We start from the raw sequence: 19,729 nt of genomic DNA, 5'->3' as shown, positions 1-19,729 counted from the left end.
GTGACCAATTTTATGTATTTTAATTTGTGAGGTAAATAATAAACAAGCAGCTAAATGCCTTGCAGACTGTGAAAAGCGCATTAACCAGATGAATGTCTTTTATTAGCAAATATGGGATGGTTCAGGGCATCCTGGTTGCTCATTTCCAATATTTGATCTCCTATCCCAGGCTTCCCTGAGTCAGCCCACACGCTGCCACCATGATTCATGGGCCAACCCTCCCCAGCTTCCCTGGGGGCAAATTTCTTCTTCCCTTTGAAAAATCACATAAAGATTGGAAGTCCCTGCAGCCTGGTCAGAGCCAAAGCAGTCAAAATGTACCTGGACTTTGGATGTGCTAATATTTACAGTAATATTGGTACAAGGTGAGTTCTGAAGAGGTGGCTTCTTGGAGGCTTAGGATCAGGGCTGTGGATGGGAAATTAGAAACCTAGGATGGGGACTCAGGGTTTGTGGAGGGGAGAGGATTAATGATGAGCAGAGACAAAGATGCAATTTTCAAGAAACTGTGAGGGAGCAGGCAGGAAGTGCCCCGCAGCTGTCAAAGAGTCAGGATGATGCACTGGGGCAGAGGAGGCTTGAGAAACAGCAGGTGGGACAGGTTCAGAGCAATGTGGGGAGAGGACTCCTCCTGGACCCCTGGGCCCTGGGCGCACACTCCCAATGTGGAGAAACTGGTCTAGCTCCATGTTCTGGGCAGGCTTTGGGTGAAGTGGACCCAAGAGTAGGTCTGACCTAAGGCACAAAAGACTGTTTTCCTGGTGATCAAAGGACTTGAGACAAACAGCTTTTTTTTTTTTTTTTTTTTTGACACAGGGTCTTGCTCTGCCACCTGGGCTGGAGTGCAGTGGCTTCATCAAGTCTCACTGCAGTCTCAACCTCCCAGGCTCAAGTGATCTTCCCATCTCAGCCTCCCTAGAAGCTGGGACTACAAGTGCACACCATGATGCCCAGCTAATTTCTGTATCTTTTGTAGAGATGGAGTTTCACGATGATACCCAGGCTGGTCTCAAACTCCTGGGCTCAAGCAATCAGCCCACCTCAGCCTCCCAGAGTGCTGGGATTACAGGCATGAACCACCGTGCTCGGCTGAAAGAAATAGCTCCTGTTCAACTAGGAGAAAAACTAGAAAAAAGTAGGCAGTGTTTGTTATAAACTGAATGTTTGCGTCTCTTCAAAATTCATGCAGTAAAGCCCTAACCACCCCCTACCAACATGATGATATGTCGAGGGGGCCTCTGGGAGGTAATAACGTTTACATGAGACCTTGAGGTGGAGCCCCCATGATGGGACACATGCCCCTATATGAAGAAGAGATCAGAGCTCCTTTCTGTCCACCATACGAGGACACACAGCCACAGTCAGCCATCCACAAGCCAGCAAGGTCCACCAACAAGAACCAAATCTGCCAGCACCCTGATCTTGGACTTCCCAGCCTCCAGAACTGTGAGAAATAAATGTCTGTTGTTGAAGCCACCTGGTCTGTGGTATTTTGTTACAGCAGCCGGAGCTGACAGTGTCCATGTGTGAACTAGTGAAACGAGACAGTGTGTGGAGCACATCATCTGTCATTACATGGCAGTGGGCAGCCCAAGCTTTCCCCGCACCTGCCCCTAGGCAAGTGTGCAGCACTGGGAATGCAAAACAAGAGGGCCATGGCCATCAGGAAGGGGAGGCCACAACCTCAGGCCATGGAGCCTGTAGGAGAAGCTCTACTGCTTTGACTGGAAGCTTCAGAAGGAGAGGGGCTGCCAGACTGGCCTGGAGGGTGTCCCTTTGGAAGCTGAATGTGGGCACACCCTGGAACAGAAAAGACATTCACCTGTCACCTACCTCACTGTGCTTGGTCTCCCCATATCTGCCATTGGGGTTGGCCAAGTGGCAGTTCTTATACCACCAGCCACCATGATGTGTCAGGGCACAGTTGCTGAGTGCAATATCGTTGTCTCTGTCAAAAGTTGTAAACTTCCATCCATTGTGGTAAGTAAGAGCATCCCCTGCAGAAGAGAAGAGACAGAGGTGAGAGCCCAGGGTTAGCCACCAAGGAGACGATCAAAAGAGGACCCAGCAGGAAGATCTCTAGGCATGAAAATGCCAAGGATGCAGCCAGTCACGTCACAGGTAGTCACTGCTGTCTCAAAACAGCCCAAATGGGAACATGACACATGTGAACAGGCTCTTTTTCCTGGCCTGTACCCCAACTTCAGGCCTGTTTCTCCAACAGTCCTCATAGCGTTTTCACTTGGAAGCTCCACAGTCAGATCAAACATCCAAACATAAGAACTCTCCCCAAGTCCCTGACCACGCCACACACAAGAGCACCACTCTCCACTCTCCCCCCTCTGCCTTGGGTCCACTCTTCCCCCCACCACCCAGACCTGGAACCTGGAGCCATGTTTGACAATCCCTTCATACCCTTTCTCAAGCCCTCCCTCCTGCAGATCACTCACATTTACCCCTACGTCTCTGCTCCCATGACACCCACCCTCGGCCTTCTCTCATCCTGGGTCTGTGTTAACAAAACAGCCTTCTCTCTGGCTTCTTGCCTGCCAGCCCCTCTGGAGTTTAGACGTCCATTTTCATCACCTCAGGCCTAACAGTCTACTTCGTACCACAAGGAGGTGAATTCCTCTTCCGTGCCTTGCAGGCCTGTAGGTTGGCTGTGCCCTGTGCACAATCTTGCATCCCACCATCTCTACCACGCACCCTCCAGTGTGGACTAGCCCACCTTCCAGGGGATTTCTCTCTGCCCTCATCTGTCCAAATCCTAACCATCCTTCAAAGCCTAGCTCAGGCCCACTTGTAAGGAAGGTTCTCCTTGTTGGTCCTCCCATGCACCCTCCTAACACACACACACACACACACACACACACACACCCCTACACACAAACATCCCTGAACTTCCAGAGCCCTTCTGGAGACACATGTAAAATTCAGTCCTTCATTACATCCCATCTGGAAAACCGCTTTAATTATTTTGCTTGTGTATCTCCTGTTTCCCTATCATATTTGTCATCCTTTTATAAACTTTCTTTTCCTGCTCATAAAAGGCAATAAGGGCCCATATCAATCACAAGCCTCATCATGCTTTGTTCCTGCAATAAGGATTCTTACATTTATATCTCAGCTCTGAGTTTAGCAGTCTTCTTCACATGTGCATTCTCATTGCACCCTCACAGCAAACCTGTGAGGTGGGCAGGGCAGCTCTTGGTCCCATGAGGAAACAAATTCAAAAAGGTTTGACTCTAGGAACTTATTAAGGTCCCACAGTCCACAAACAGCAGAGCTGGGACTCAAATCTCTGTCCTGAGATTCCAAGTCCAGGGTTCTTTCTGACATACCAATCCACCCATGGCTTCCTTGTTTCAATGGGGGGCTTCATCTATCAACGGTTGTTCAAGTGGGGTTCCCAGACCAGCAGCATCCACATCCCCTGGGAACTTGTTAGAAATGCAAATTAGCCAGGCGCAGTGACTCACACCTGTAATCCCAGCACTTTGTAATCCCTGCAAGGCTGAGGCAGGCCCATCACAAGGTCAGGAGTTGGAGACCAGCCTGGCCAATATGGTGAAACCCTGTCTCTACTAAAAATACAAAAATTAGCCGGATATGGGGGTGCACGCCTATAGTCCCAGCTACTCTGGAGGCTGAGGCAGAAGAATCACTTGAACCCGGGAGGTGGAGGTTGCAGTGAGCCGAGACCATGCCACCACATTCCAGCCTGGGTGACAGAGCGAGACTCCATCTCAAAAAAAGAAAAAAAAAAAAAAAGAAGAAGGAGAAAAGAAAAGAAAAATGCAAATTATTTGGCCCCAGCCCAGACCTACAGAACAGGAAACTACAGGGTGGGCCCTGGCAATCTACACCTTGACAAGCCCTTCAGATGATCTGACGCAGTACAGTGTGAGAACCTGTTCTACAACTGCACTCATTTGATTTTAGGGAACATTTTCTGAACACCTGCTATGGAGCAGCACATGCTTGGCTCTGTGAACACAAAAATGAGGAGGTCCTTGCTCTCAAAAACATTTTTGGAGTGAGTTGGGTGAATATGCAGAGTTGGTAGTATATGTTAAAAGGGAAGGTCCTAATTTGCCCCTCCAAGTCTGCAATCTCACCAGCAGCTCACTTATACCTCACCCGGAAAAAGCATGAGAATTCCCGGGCCACAGAGGCCACTTCCACGCAGACACAGCAGATGGGTCTGTCTCCAGTAGTTTTCTCCAGTCCAAGAAAGTTATATTGTCATGCTAGTCATACACATTTCCTCCTCCCTCCAGACTTCCTACAGAAAGTTAACCACAGCTTGAAATAACGTGCAGTGTCTCCCTTAGTAACCTTCTTTAAATGAGCACAGCTTACCTAATTTACATAGAAGGTTCCCAGGGCCACTTTCTAAGAATCCGTGCAGAGGCTGTCTTAAAGACATGTTTGTGATTATCCAAACCTGGGCGCTGGGATAAAGAAATGAAAAGCAGGTGTTCACCCAAATGTGGGAGGTCTTTTTCTGCAGAAGGATTTTCTACTTTTTAGAAACTGAAGCCATCCTATTGTTCAGAGTGTAGAGAGTGAGAATGAGGACCGGAGGGGTTTGTGGCAGGCCCATGAAGAGCTGCACCCAAACTCAGAGGGGATCAAGCTGGTCCCCATCCATCTCATCAAAATGTCCCTCTGAGACCCACTCTCCCCCTCTAGGATTCACCAGGACGGGAAAGATGGCCCAGGCAGCTGCACCTTCAAAGATCAGGAGAAGCCATTAACATCATATCCTCTGTCAGTCGCACACAGACACAGTACTGTGTGTCTGAACCTTGAATGTCTTTTATTTCAGGATTAAGAATGGATGATTACAAATGATTTGTGCCATTTCCAGCTTTCCCTTTTGTCCATGTACCCATTATTTTTTTATTATTATTTTTCAAGTGCCAGCATTTAAAAATCCATCTCTGGCCCCAACCCACTACATGTTTCCAGAGCTCCCCAGTCACATTTCCAAGTGCCCCCAGGGTGGGACCCATCCCTGGTTGTGCTCCCACTGTGGCCCATGCAGGTGGGACTTGAAATCGGCTGTAAATAATTGGTTAGCCCTAGAATTCATTCTGCACCATTCTGAATGCCTAGCTCTTTATGTTTTCATTATGATTTCTAAATAGATGAATAGCATCTTAAAGGTGGAGCTCATAAGATGCTCCCTGCCCCCACTCAAAGACTCAGAATCAGAAACTAAATTTACACATCATTACCTTGCTGGAATTTGCTTCATGAAGGGAAAATGGGCTTTCTGATAAGACTTGAGTGGAAGTCAAAAGTTGAGGGCCCACCTGGACAGTCTCAGCCTTAAGCCACACATTCCTGCCAGGCTGCATGCATGTCAGTTCTAATCAGAGCTAAAATGATGATAGAGGCTGGGGAGAGCTGGTGCGTGCAGGGAGGTATCAAAATGTTCACCTTCCATTTGAACGCCATGTCCTCTAAACAGTGCCTCAGCACTCAAGACATGAGTAGCCAGGAGCTTTCTAAATTCTGAAACCCTCCTCACAGATGATCAGCGTACATAAGGAATGTTAAGACTTCACTAATGCTACCATTGTAATTCAGAATTTAAAAGCGGGAATGACAGTACACATGGGAAGACTAGATCGCTGCCTAAATGCTGTGTGAAAGTCTCCTATTAAAAAATAAATTCTATTAAAAAATACATCCTCTACTGGCTGGCACTGTTGGCCTGAGCAACCTTAGAACAGGAATTATCCCCTCATTGCAGGTAACATGCAAACAGATTACCTGGGAGGAGAATTAAAACAATTCCCAAACATGTTGACTCCCTTTCAGTCTCTTTCCCATTGGCATCAGTTCATTTGCTGGATCATTTTAGCACAGGCTTCAGAAAAGGCAAATGGTAATGGCCAAGGGAAAGGAAATATGCAGCCTGGAGGACAGGCCTGAGTGAGGCTCATGACCAGGAGGCCAGGGAGGGCACTGGGTTTCAGGGAGAGATGTGGAGCACAGGGGCCAAAGAAAAACACCCAACTTCATATTTTGTACAGGGAGGGTCCCACACTCGGAGCTTATGTAGACTTCTTTAACCCGAGAAGGAAAGGCTAGGCTAACTGATGGCCATGATGAAGAGCAGACAACAGGGTACTGGAAACCAAAGAAATGATCAGATGGACTCCATGCGGACTGAAGAGGCCCAAGGGTTCTGGGACAGACTGGAATGTGTGTACTCTGTTATACCAAAGGGTTGGAAGAACCTGGAATAAGCTGTCAGGAACACAGTCTGATCTCATTTAGAGATGGGGTGGGAGGATATGGGCAGTGTGCTTAGTCACACAAAATAGAATCTTTAAATCCCTCTCATTCAGTTAATATCCTCATAATCATATGAATGTCCATCTATGTTTCCCAATTGTATTATAACTGTCTTTTTCTATACCTGACTTTCATGTTTTATACAGTCACGCCCTGCATAAGAACATTTCAGTTAACAGGGGGCTGCATATACGACAGTGGTCCCATAAGATCGCAATAAACCTGAAAATTACTCAGTGACATCACAGCTGTCGTAAGGTCGCAGACCAATGCATCACTCATGTGTTTGTGGTGATGATGTTGTAAACAAACCTACCAGTCATACAAAAGTCTTGCACACATAATTATGTACAGTAAATAATACTTAATAATGATAAAACAATTATGTTACTGGTTTATGTGAATAATACTATACTTTTTATTGTTATTTTAGAGTGTATGACTACTTATCAAAAAAAAAATCCTGTAAAACAGCCTCAGGCAGGTCCTTTGGGACGTATTCCAGAAGAAGGCATTGTTATCACAGGAGATGACAGCTCCATGTGTGCTATTGCCCCTGGAGACCTTCCAGCGGGACAAGATGTGGAGGTGGAAAACAGTGATATTGATGATCCTGACCCTGTGCAGGCCTACGCTAATGTGTGTGTTTGTGTTTTAGTTTTTAACACAAAGGTTTAAAAAGTAAAAAATAAAAATAAAAAATGTTTAAATAGAAAAAAAACTTACAGAATACGAATATAAAGAAAGAAAAGATTTTTGTACAGCTGTACAATGTGCTTGTGTTTTAAGCAAAGTGTTACTCCAAAAGAGTCAAAAAATTGAAAAACATGTTAAAGTTTATAAAGTAAAACAGTTACAATAAGCTAAGGTTAGTTTTTACTAACGAAGAAAGAACATTTTTAAATACATTTAGTGTAGCCTATGGGCACTGTTTCTAAATTCGACAGGAGTGTACAGTCATGTCCTGGGCCTTCACATTCGCTCACCACTCACTGACTCACCCAGAGCAGCTTCCAGTCCTGCAAGCTCCATTCATGGTAAGTACTCTGTACAGACTGACCATTTTTACCATTTTTTATCTTTTATACCATATTCTCACTGTGCCTTTTCTATGTTTACATATATTTAGATCCGTAAGTACTTACCATGGTGTTACAATTGCCTACAATATTTAGTAACAAGCCATACAGGTTTGTAGCCTAGTAGCAATAGGCTACACCATATACCTAGGTCTAGAGCAGACTCTGCCATCTAGGTCTGTGTAAGTGAATCCCATGTTTGCACAACGATGAAATGCCTAACAATGCAGTTCTCAGAACGTATCCCTGTCGTTAAGCAACGCATGACTATGCTATATTTCAAGTGCATGTAGCACAGCCTGTCTCCAGCCCATGGCGACCTAGGACTACTGAGGAAAGAAGTGACAGTATCCAAAGGCAGCAGGGATCTTCTAGCTGCAATGCGTTTTTTTCAAGGATTGTCTTTCCCCTGAAATAATTCTTTGCATACTTTTTCTCACTCAACCCCTACTCAGAACCCTGGAACAGTTTCCTCATGTCTGTAGCCAAAATGCCTCATACTCTGGTAGGTGCCTACCCCTCCCTCTTTGTCTCCTCCCATGTCACCATGTCACCAAACTCACACTTTCATTCACCCCTATGGAACCTATTTGGGTCTCAGGGACTATTATGTAAGATACTAAACATCCGTAAGATTATGTATATAGAAAAGTCCTGCTAGCAATTTCATTTTTTAACTCTCCTACTCTGTACCAGGCTCTGAGATAGGCCCTGGGAAGTAAGAACAAATGCAAAGTTCATTTGACTATTGTTTAAATGAAATTATAAGATCTCAAAGAAAGGTTTGCATTCACAGTTGGCCACCCCAGATCATAGCCCCAGACACTCAGAAGTTCTGTTCACGGTCTTCTGCCATCAGGGCCCCTTGAGTAGACAATCTTGAGAAGTCCAGCAAGGCTGTAAGATGAACTCCAGCGTTCTTTCCTCCACCCAGTTCCCACTCACCCCGAAGCCCCCAGGCCTGGAGAGCCCTCTCTTTACTCCCACTCGAGTTTCCCCCGTTTTGCAGATCCAACTCCCTCCAGTTGCTTCGTCCTCCGTGTGCCCACCTTCTCCACACTCCTGTAGCTCTTTATGTTTCTTACCCCTCATGTGACTGTCTGCAAAGTTACTTTTTGTTTTCACCTATCTACATTTAAGTCTAAGGAGAGAGACCGCCATGTCTCATACAGTCAGTCAATCTGGCTGGTAACACATTCCTCTATAAATACACCAAAGTCAAAAACATGCAAATGTCAAAACACAGGCTTACTTGTTAGGGTTTAAAAACCATAAACACAGCTTTTAAAATATTAGTATTAAAACAATAACCACACCTCCCCCTCTTAAACAAAATATTTAATTTACTGGTATCATTCCAGCATTTCAGTCATGTTGCTTAATTTTGTTCTTTTTCTTCACAACCAAACACACCAGCAACTGGCTTAGCTCCAATGAGCAGCTACTAGAGGATAACAGTTCCCCTACTTTCCACTGAACTGCTCATTTCTGTATTGTCACAGTTGAATTAAGTTAATGAGACCCATACTTATTATTTGAATCAGCACTTTCATTGTTCTGTTTTTATAGCTCAAGTAATAACACACACACACACACACACACACACACACTACTGTGCAAAGATGACAGCCACACTGCTAAAGCTGAATGAAAGACTGACAAGCATCAATAAATTGTTCAGAATATGGGCTCATCAGCTAATGTACAACAGCCTGAATAAGAGGAGCACAAGAGGAGGGTTTTTATTGGGCGGGGGGGAGGGGGTTGTGACATATAACATACACAATTTCCAATTTTATGGTGGTCAAGGATTGCTTTAACTGCTTGCTCACTCCTGACCCCCTGCAGAGAGTAGGGCCTCCACTGTCAATGAGAACAATTCACCTCCACAGAATTATATTCCACCCCCCAGATCAGTGGCATACAGCAAACCAATGCTTATACAACAGACAGCAAGAGACCTTTGCAGTAAGAAAACATTTTTTCTCACCCGCTGTGCCTCTGTATTTCCCAACTGTCAGCTTATACCGCTCCTTGCTGGAGGCCACTTGGAAGAAATCATATATAGCATAGGCGGATTCATTGGCAGTCTGTAAATCCACTCTCACCTCATACCGCGTTGGAGTGCCGGTGGTGAGGTTGTGTAGCTTGTCAAGTCCTAAAAATAAAAAACGGAATTCCAACACCCAATCCACCCATGTGTGCGACTGAGTACTCAACATGTGCGTCTGAGGCTTTCAGGACCTAAAGTCACTTTAGTCTTTACCTTCTCTGCTAATAAGGGGCAGTCTCAGCACTTTCTCTTTCAGGGACTCATAGTCACGCTAAGGAGTGTGGAGACCATGTTCTATGGAAGGAAGCAGTGAGGGGTCAGGGTAACCCCAGAAGGAATCTGCCTCCATTGGCTCCATCCCTCTAAAACAGAAGCAGTTGTATTTATCATCCATTTACCTCACCAAGTAGGAGGGCGGGTCAACGACTCATCCTAAGATCCCCGAAGAGATTTTATACTGAACAAACCACAACATCATCTACTCTGTTAGACACTGGGTATCTGAATCATGACTTTTTAATTCTTCATTTCCCAATTCATGCTTTTGGCTATTTCCCTCTCTGTGAACATCTGCTCCTCAGGAGAGCAGAGGGAAAAGGGGGAAAACATTGCCCATAATGCCTGGCATCACCAACAGAATTTTAGAGACTGCTAGAGTGACCTTCCACTAATGACCCAGCATCCCAATCCCTAAACTTTTTTTCTACTACTGTGCCTTCTAAGATCTTCAGGCTGCAGGCAGATCCTGCAGAGCTTAAACCAGCATAAAACCCCTGTGACCACCCTACCTTTCAACAAGTTCAGAGTGCAGGAGAGCCTTCCCATCAACACGCCCACCAAGATCCTGCTCGGCATAGTCCTGTCTCCCTGCCACTGGGGCCTCTCTGTGAAGGTGGTGAGCTTCCCTAAGCCTCCTAGCTAGCTTGTCCTGGGAGAAATCACCCCCTACAGCCCCAGCCTCCTGGATTCTGAGATCATACCAAGCCAGAACTCCTTCGTGGGGTCCCCAAAGCCTTCCACATAGGTCCTCCATCGCTTGAAGAAATCCAGCTGCCCAGTGTTCCGCCTCTGGAAGACCTGAGAAGGGAGATGAACACTTCACTCTGAACCTCCAAACAGATATAGGTGCTGGGAGACAAGAGAAAACCAAGAATTTGCTCATACACTGCCTTCCTCCAGCTAGCATGCCTTTCTTTTTAGAGAGGCTTTTTATTTATATGTCAGCAGATTCACTATATTAATAAGCATTATTTATATGTACAGTAGTATGTCAGGTACTAAGGCGTGTAGAGCAAAAGCAGAGAAGCTTCCTGCCCTCAAGAAATTTCAGTTCTTTCCATTATTTGTGTGATTCAGTTGCTAGTGTGGATTGTCTAGGGCAGGACATTCCAGACCTCTGCCAATTCTCACATGTAACTTTCAACACCCATTTGACTCAATTGGGGCACATCACATTTATAGCATCTTTTTTCCCCTTTTCTCAAATAGTTTGAGAGTAGGAATTATTTTTTAATTCACCTGATTCTTAGCACAGCGATTATTTAATACTTATGGAGAAAAACGTTCACACAACAAGTATTTACTGAGCATCTACTATGCACTAGGCAATATACAAGATAGTGTGCAAAGTGAATAAATCAGAAATGGTCCTTTCCCTCCTGGAGCTAATAGTTCAGTAAATACAATTACTAAATTAAATAATTTTTTAAATGCAGTTAAAACTGTAATAAGGGCTATGAGGGAAAGATGCAACAGAACTGCAAGAGTGTAAAACAGGAGGACCTGACCAAGGAGCCAAGAAACCACCCCCAGGACACGGCTGAGCTGCAGGATGAGTAGGAGTGGTCAGGCAAGAGCACAGGGAGCAATGTTGGGGCTGCTGGGGGCTGAAGAAGGGATGGAAAGGGAGGCTGAGAAGATGGCAAGAGTCAGTCCTGGTAAGCTTTTAAAAGAGATTGTTGAAGACATTGGTCCAGGTAAGAACGATGGAAATTATTGCAGAGTTTTAAGCAGGAAATGAGATCTGATCAGATTCATCTCTAGCTGTAGTGTATGGAATGGACTGGTCAGGGGTAAGAGTGGAAGTGAGATGACTAGTTAGGAGACCACTGTAGAGTGCAGATGAAGGGGGACAGTAGTTTGGATGAGGGATGCCTTGAGGATAGACGGAAGTGGAGAGAAGGTAAAGTTGACAGGGCTGGTGACAGAATGTGGAATTGAAAGAGGAGGGAGTCAAGGTAAGATAAGTTTCTTATAGTTTGGGCTTGCAGATGACTCTTCCCTCAGCTATTCACTGAGATGGGGGATTCAGAGAGGACAGATTGTAGTTTTTGGGGTTTTTGTTGTTGTTTGTTTGTTTTTTGAGATGGAGTCTCACTTCATTGCCCAGGCTGGAGTGTAGTGGTGTGATCTTGGCTCACTGCAACCTCCACCTCCCAGGTTCAAGTGACTCTTCTGCCTCAGCCTCCCGAGTAGCTGGGATTACAGGCGCATGCCATCATACCCAGCTACTTTTTGTATTTTTAGTAGTGACAGGGTTTCACCATATTGGCCAGGCTGGTCTTGAACTCCTGACTTCATGATCCACACACCTCGGCCTCCCAAAGTGAAAGTGTGAGCCACCGTGCCCGGCCAAGTACAGGTTTTATGAGTGGGTCATGAGCTTATTTGGGGATGTGGTAAGTGTGAGTTATTTCTGAGGTATGCTGGTGAATGAAAATATCACAGAGCAACTGGATGTAAGGGCTGGAGTTCTAAAGAGAGGTCTAGGTTAGACTTATTGAGGTACAGTGTGTCTCAGGCAATGCTAGGAGTTCACCGAGTCCCAGTTCACTTTCCTCTTCCCAGGAACACCAGAGGATGTCCATTTACAGCTTCCCTTGTGTTCAAGTTGGAGCCATGTGACTATTTGCAGCCAAAAGGCTGTAGGTGGGAGCCTTTCATGTGTGGGTGGGTTCTCCACACTCTCTCTTCTACTGCCGTGCACCACAGGGCCATGGGAAAGGCCACACACTGAAACAGCAGAACTATGAGATGGAAACAGCCTGAATCCATGAGTCACACTTGTAACTGGCTGCCAAACCTGCACAACACATTGCACACATGAGGAAAATACATTGTGTTTGTTCAATTGCTGGAATTTAGAGTTGGTTTGTTACTGCAGCATAGCCCATTCTATCCTAGTTAGTGCAGAGAAGCATGGGACCCAGAGGAGGGTAAAATGAAGTCATGGGAAAAGATGAGACCACGTAGGAAGAAAATGGGAACTGAAAAGATAAAATGGCCTAGAATAAAGCCTTGAGGACATCCAATACGTATAACGCAGAAGGACAAATCCGTCAAGGAAAGAGAAGGGGCAACAGAAGTGGAGAAAAAGAAACTAGAAAAATATGGAATCACAAAGGCACAAAGAGAAAGGTGTGGTCAGTAGTGTCAAGTACTGATGAGAGGTCAAGGAACAGGAGGTCAAAACCATCCCTAGAATTTAGTGGCACAGAAATCACTGGTGATTTTACCTAGGGCTGTGTCAGTGTGAGATATGGACAGAAGCCAAACTGGAACAGACCAAAGAATGAGTGAGAAGCAAGAACATGGAGGCAGAGTTGGGTGCCATTCACCAAAGTGTGGACTGCTTTCTTTTCAAAAATTCCTCTGTTTGGAGAAGGAAGGCACTGTTCCAGTCACAGTAAATTGGATTATTTTATAGGAAGTAAATCTGAAAAGTACCTACACACACCTGTGTACACTATTGAAATTGGTAACACATCTAATTCCACATGACCTTGAGAACCAAGCTGAACGCCATCCTAGCTAACCTCAGGAACGATTCCCACTAACCAAAGACTGGAATTGCATTTCTCTCTCTGCCTATTTTTCTTTGCATTCATTCAGATGCAGAAGCCCCAACACAAAATCTAATCTCCTTCCTTTCCACTAGACTTCACAGCATGTGCCTTGAAGTAAAACACATTATCTTGAATTTATAAGGTAAACCGCCTGACATTTGTGCATTCTTTATATTTTTCTCCGGAAAGAGAAAGGGAGGGAGGAGAGAGTAGGTTACCCTGCAGCAATGCTGAAAGCTCCACATGGGAATTTATATTTAACTCCTTCCAAAGCACCCATCCATGTTTGCTGGCCAAGGAGTGGGGCACCATGGATGCAGAAGGCTCCAGGCTCCAAGTCAGACCACAGCCACTTCCTGGGCAGGGGATGGGTGGGGATTGCTGAGGCAGCTTCTTCTATTCCTGACCCTCGGCCAGCTCATGGTAAAACAGGAATGGAAGGGAAGAGAAGAGCCTACCTCATAAGACTGCTGGGAGGACTAAATGAGACACCACATAAAATGTTCTATAAATGGGCAAGAGCTGCTGAACAGAATATAGGAAAGATCACGGCAAACAGTTAACACCACGTTAACATTGTTGCTCTCTTTTCCCTTTGCTCAAGGATCCATCTTTTAAAGGTGCCCTATTTCCTTCTTGGCTTCCCTCACTTTTTTTCACTCATTTATTCACTTAGATGACAATCATTTTGTGAGCATCTGTTGAGTGCTGGCCCTGGAGCAAGTATTTATGATGCCATTTGACAGATGTGAAAGTCCAGAAAAGCAAGTATCCAGAGTGCTACAGCTAATCACTGATACAGAGACCACACATAAACCTTATCTTTCTGTCAGAAAGTTCGAAAATATCAGCCCTACTGAATCTGTTTCGCAAACAGCATTTCCAAAGACTCTGAGAACTTGCTAATTTCCTAACAAGGTGCCTGATCCCACCCCTTCCTTGAGACTCTTGTTGTACCGTGGACAGTGGAAATTTAGAACAGATGTAGCACTGACGGTATGGCTCCACATACATCGGGTCAAATCACGTTCCCACCACAAGGTCAGGTTCAAATCCAATCCAGCCCTCCTAGGATGCATTACAAACGTATTTGGTCTCTATCTCCAATCAATGGACCCAGTGCCCAAGCTTGATAGGAGCTTTCCAGCGATGTGTGTGTGTGTGTGTGTGTGTGTGTGTGTGTGTGTGTGTGTGTGTAACAATACTTCATCTGGGCCAGGGAAGCTTCCAAAAATTATTCTGGTGCTCTTTGCATCACTGTTTTGAACCAGAACCAGCTCTATACTTACTAGCTGTGTCCTTGGGCAACTTTGACAAGCCTCACTTTTCCAAACTGTTAGATTAACATGTTAACAGCCTCTCTGTCACGAGCTTAAATCAAGGCTTCAGCAAGGTCATTAATCACAGGAAATCATAATGTAGTTAAGCCAGACCGTGGCACATAGAGATATAAGAAGTTGTTATGATCTCTCAATAAATGTTGGTTTGCATTTTATTATATCCGTTTCCAAATGAACGGACCCACAGGGACCATTGATGCATCTGGATCAGGCAGCCTTAACTGACTCACTCAGAATCGAAGCCACTCTCATTTGATGAGATGAAAACACCCTATAATGAACTATTAGGGTATCATAAAAACCCCTTACCAAATAAGTTTCAAAGGGGGAAAAAAAACCCTCTTCATGTCTGGTTCTATACTAGAGTGGTCATTGCATTTTAGAACTTATTCAATGCCCTGAATGACTAAATACAGAGAAAAAAAGTCAAACTTGCATTGAAATGTCTGTGGAAAGAGCCTCTAATGCAGCCCTTAAGACTTTCAAGATGGAAAACAAAGATGGAAATATTTGAGACATTAAGTGTTCCCTGATGTTCTTTCCAGCCTCCCACCAGCGGCAGAGTTTACCTCAGGGCACAGTTCTTCTGGTCTGTTCTTCAAATTGAGTTCCTGCTGCTTGGGATGGAAGAATTACCATAAAAGGATTTTAAAAGCTCAATAAAACAGAGAAACTGACTATGGGTCATCCTTCAGTGACAAAGGACTCTTGAAATCCCCCCAAAAAACTATGACAACTGTGAGTAAAATGTTTTGTGGGGAAGTTTTCAGGACTCCATGTTTTCTGGAGCATGGTGCCTTTAAGTAAAACCCTGCAGAACCTCAGTTCATGCATGACCCCAGGAGTCTGGCTCAGAAAACAAGACTTGGGGTGGGGTTGGGGCTGGGGAGGGTCAGAATGCACAGTGGTTTTATTATTTTTGGAACCAATCTCTGTGTTTGAGGGGGGATCATTTCCATGAGCAGGATATAAATGGCAAGCTCCTCGGGGGCAGGGATTTCCATTGGTTTGTTTCACTGATGGATCTTGAGTACATGAAACAGTGCCTGACACATAGTAGGCACTCAATAAATATTTGTGCAGTAAGCCATGACTATTCCAGGGCAGACAGACTGACAGATCTCTTTCTAAATGTTGCCCCAGATAAACGCCTCTTTCTCTGTGGGAGCTTGGCTTACAAAAAGGCCACACTAGACAATACAAACATCCTGCCAAAGGTCAATTATGGGCACAAAGGCAGGAAACTGGGTGCAGGCCTGAAGGGACAGAATGCTTAGCCTTACAATGGTGCTGATGAAAAGCAGCAGGTACAGCCCTGTGGGTCTGGTCGGGCAGAGGACCTCCCATGTTACATTCTGTTCTGTTGTTTTTTACATCAATCGGGAATTTCCCCCAACCAATCCAATTACTGCCTTTCAACCGTCAGATGCCGCTGTGCAGATAATAAGTTTTCTTCATTGCTGCTCATCAGATGGTATCTTTTTATTCATGGCTGCTCAAGTGTCTTTGGTTTCCCAGGCCCCTGAGTGAATGTGTAAATGAATAAGGTTTGAGCACTATGAGATCATGCTCTCTCTTTCCCACAGTGAGTTGCGGAGGCACAGCAGGTTAAGGCTGCAAGGTAGCTTGGAGCAGTGAGAGTCTTTATCATTCAGGCACAGGAAGAAAAGGGGCAAGGGGAGATGGAAGGATCAGATTGCAACTCTCAAAAGCAGCTCATCATACAACTGGATCAGGCTGCTGCAATCAAAGAAGCTGCCATGTGGTTTAGGCAGACAATGGCCCGAAAGAATAAAACATCTACACAGAAGAGGGACAATTAGAGCATTGCCCGAGTTTCCATCTTTCAGGCTTTAGTCTTTCCAATCAAAATTTCAAAGGCCTTGTTGCTGTACTGTGGAGCCAGGGTACAGAACTTGGACAACAGACTCTAGTTCAGAGGACTGAACTCCCCAGACAGGCTATGCATTTGCATTTTGGATGACCTGAGATGAACTCACTGAGAAGACCAATGAGTTAGGAGGCCGGAGTCTTGAAATCTGGTCCCAGCTTTGTTGTTCTTGTATGACTTAGGTCAAGCACTTCTTTCTCTCACTGTCCCTATCTGTAAAATAGGAAAAACAATCCTCTCTCACTTACTCTAAAGCTGTTGTGTGAGGGTCATGTGTTCAAAGTGCTTTGAAGAAGGTAAAATATAGGTAATATATACATATAAGGCATTACTAGATGATGATCAACCCACAAGCCTTCATAGTCATCAGCCTTAGTCTAACCAAGCCTGTTCTAGGACAGGGAATAAGTACTAGGCTCTATCCTTACAGTGGGTTGGTGTCAGAGGCATTTGAACCAGAGCCATCTTGAGTGAGTGCTAAGACAATGAGGCTGGGACTTGCTGGGCTGCATTCCCAGAAAGTTAGGTATTCCGAGACTCCAGATGTTTATGGTTAAGGGAACAGATTGACAGTGTTTACTAAACAGACCCAGACTTAGGAATGTCCTGATATCCTGATATTTTGAGAACAGAAGCACTCCTAATTTTGCTTTAAATATAATAATATTGATTCTTGCAAAATACAGTAATTAAGAAAATTAATCCTCTATCACAAACCCTTGTAACAGAGCACATCTCCTCAAGATCTTTTTTTATCCTATATATAAACAAGTATCGTACCTAGGGTGCATGCATTCCTCCTTACTTTCAGAAATGCCCTACTCTGTCTATGGAGTAGCTGTACTTTCACCACTTTACTTGCTTAATAAATCTGCTTTTGCTTTGCACTGTGGACTCGCCCTGAATTCTTTCTTGCATGAGATCCAAGAACCTTCTCTTGGGATCTGGATGGGGACTGCTTTCCTGTAACATTGAGATCTCTCTAAAAACAGCAACAAGCCACCAAAACTCCTCTCTTCCATGGGTGGAGAAGAAATAGGGCTCCAAACACTCTGTGGAGCATCCATGACCAGCATCCTGGGCTGAGAAGCAAGGCCCTACACAGAGCTCCCCTGGGTTCTGCGTGACTCACAATCCAGCCACCTCCGTCCGTGTCCATGTCGCAGTACACCTGCAGGGGCCGGCTGGCATCACCGTGCAGGTAGATGGTGTACAGACCACTGGCGGCATTGCTGTTCTGCTGAACCTGACTGCAGTCCGAAGGGTGTGGGAAACGGGCACCAACTGGGAGCCAAGCAGAGAGAGTGTTGTTAGGAGCAGGGCAAGGAGGAAAGAGGTGGAGTTTCTCCCTATGTTAAGGCAATTTATTTTGTTTGGAAATCATTTCATAACTTCCTACTTTAGCTTCTTCCAACTCTTCACTCATATCTTGTTTTTCTTTTCAACTCCCCAAATGTACCAGGAAAAAGTCAAGTTCACATCACCTCCTTCCTCAACTCAACTGCCTCATAAAATAACACTCTCTTTCACTCCTCTCTTTAGCCTCCCCACTGTGGGATGGATTTCTTTTGAACACATAACCCCATTTCTACTTCCCCATGCCTTGTAACAGCAATCAATAGTTCTGCATCCACTTGCTCCTCCCTGGACTGCTTTGCTAGCCTCTCCAATGCTGGTTCTCACTGCATGGTCGTTCAGAGCACAGGATTCTACATTACCTGTGGAGAGGGTGGTAGATACATTTCTGCTCCGGAGACCACCCTTAAAGGCAACAAGGGAAACAGGGTAGGTGGCACCTTGCTCCAGGCCTTGCAACTCAAACCTCTGGTCTTCTCGTCCCAGCTGCATCTCCTACCAAACAAGGCAAAGAGTAGACAGCTGGTGACTCAGTTTATCACCCACTAGCACCCTAGGTGTCAACAGCATTCCCGGGTACTAATGACAGAAGCTCTCTGAGGACACAGTCTTTTGTCTCTCTGAAGCCTCAGTGGCAGCCCAGAATCACAGTGCGTCCCAGCCACTTCTCTGGAGAGCCATGCCATGGAGAATCAGCACCACTGGGAGCATGAGCTGAGAGCCAGTACCCAGGACTGCAGCTTCAGAATTACCGGCCAAGTTTCTGGGAGACTTTGGCCTTCAGATACACACAGGGGCTCTAACTATAGCCATCGTTGGCAGCAACAGGCAGGCAATGCTTGGCTAAGAAGAAATTAATAGGGGAGGTGAAACTGGCCACTGATATCTGAGACAAGGAGATAGTTGGTATTTCAATAAACTTCCTCCTGAACCAGTCTTACTTCCTCTATAAACATAGGGCTAATCTTCCTAGTGGTGCTGTCATAAGCACTAATTAAGATAACAAATAAACCTAAGTGTCCTTCCTGTTTTTCCTTCCTCCCTTCTTTCTTCATTGGCAAGGAGGGAGAATAATAATTTTCCATTGGGAGAGGTTTTGAAAATTTGCTGGCCTTCAGATTCTAAGGGGAGCTATAACCCTTGAAATAACGGTTAATCAATTCGTTCGATAAATATGTATCAAACACCTACCATGCGCTAAGCACTGTCCTATGCACATTAGATATGGTGATAAATGAAACAAACATAGAGCTTACATTTATTAAGGAAGACTAACAATAAACAAAATAACCCGGAGCAGATGTACAAGCAGCAATGTGATCAATAAAGATCAGCAAGCTGCCATGAGGCCAGCAAACGAGCGGACTGGCCCAAGTTAGTTGCTTCACACAGAAGAGAAGGCACCAGGAGAAAAGACAAGGAATCCCCCGTACCTTAACTGTGCCGTCTGGGAACTGGTAGGTCAGAATGTAGCCATGGATCTGAGCAGAGGGGGGTGTCCAGGTCAATACGCCACCAGACTGCGTTACAGCAGATGGACGAAGGTTTATGGGAGGGTCAATTTCTGTACGTAGAAAGTCAGGTTATTGTTATTACTAAGATACAACTGAGGCAAGGTAATTTTTGAGACACCAGTTTATATTTTCCCCTTTCAAACCCTCCCATTTCTCCTCCTTCTTTCAAGCAGTTTGCAGACTCTCTTCCTCCCTGCCACAGGGCCTTTCTGACCTTTGTTTCTAACAGTACAGACCCATTAGAGACAAGAAGAACAGGGCAATGGGTGGGTCCCAGAGGAAGGGAAAGAGAAAGAAAGAAGAAGAGACAGAGAAGGAAGGAAGGAAGGAAGGAAGGAA

General features: G+C 45.1%; 1 protein-coding gene across 1 annotated transcript in view; it reads right to left on the bottom strand.

Annotated features, from left to right (window-relative positions):
• TNN (tenascin N) overlaps positions 1-19,729 on the bottom strand; it is a 71,224-nt gene that overhangs the window by 1,472 nt on the left and 50,023 nt on the right. Inside the window, exons 13-18 of the mRNA XM_011962364.1 lie at positions 19,310-19,440; positions 18,239-18,371; positions 17,653-17,804; positions 10,425-10,521; positions 9,382-9,549; positions 1,834-1,997 (exon numbers count right to left, since the gene is read on the bottom strand). Of these exons, the coding sequence (XP_011817754.1) occupies positions 1,834-1,997; positions 9,382-9,549; positions 10,425-10,521; positions 17,653-17,804; positions 18,239-18,371; positions 19,310-19,440 (845 nt within the window). The remainder of the gene's footprint in view (positions 1-1,833; positions 1,998-9,381; positions 9,550-10,424; positions 10,522-17,652; positions 17,805-18,238; positions 18,372-19,309; positions 19,441-19,729) is intronic.

The sequence above is a fragment of the Colobus angolensis genome, unplaced genomic scaffold (assembly GCF_000951035.1).
Source record: "Colobus angolensis palliatus isolate OR3802 unplaced genomic scaffold, Cang.pa_1.0 Scaffold59, whole genome shotgun sequence".
NCBI classification, from domain to species: domain Eukaryota; kingdom Metazoa; phylum Chordata; class Mammalia; order Primates; family Cercopithecidae; genus Colobus; species Colobus angolensis.
Note: the sequence above shows the minus strand (reverse complement) of the source record. Positions and strands in the feature narration are given on the sequence as shown.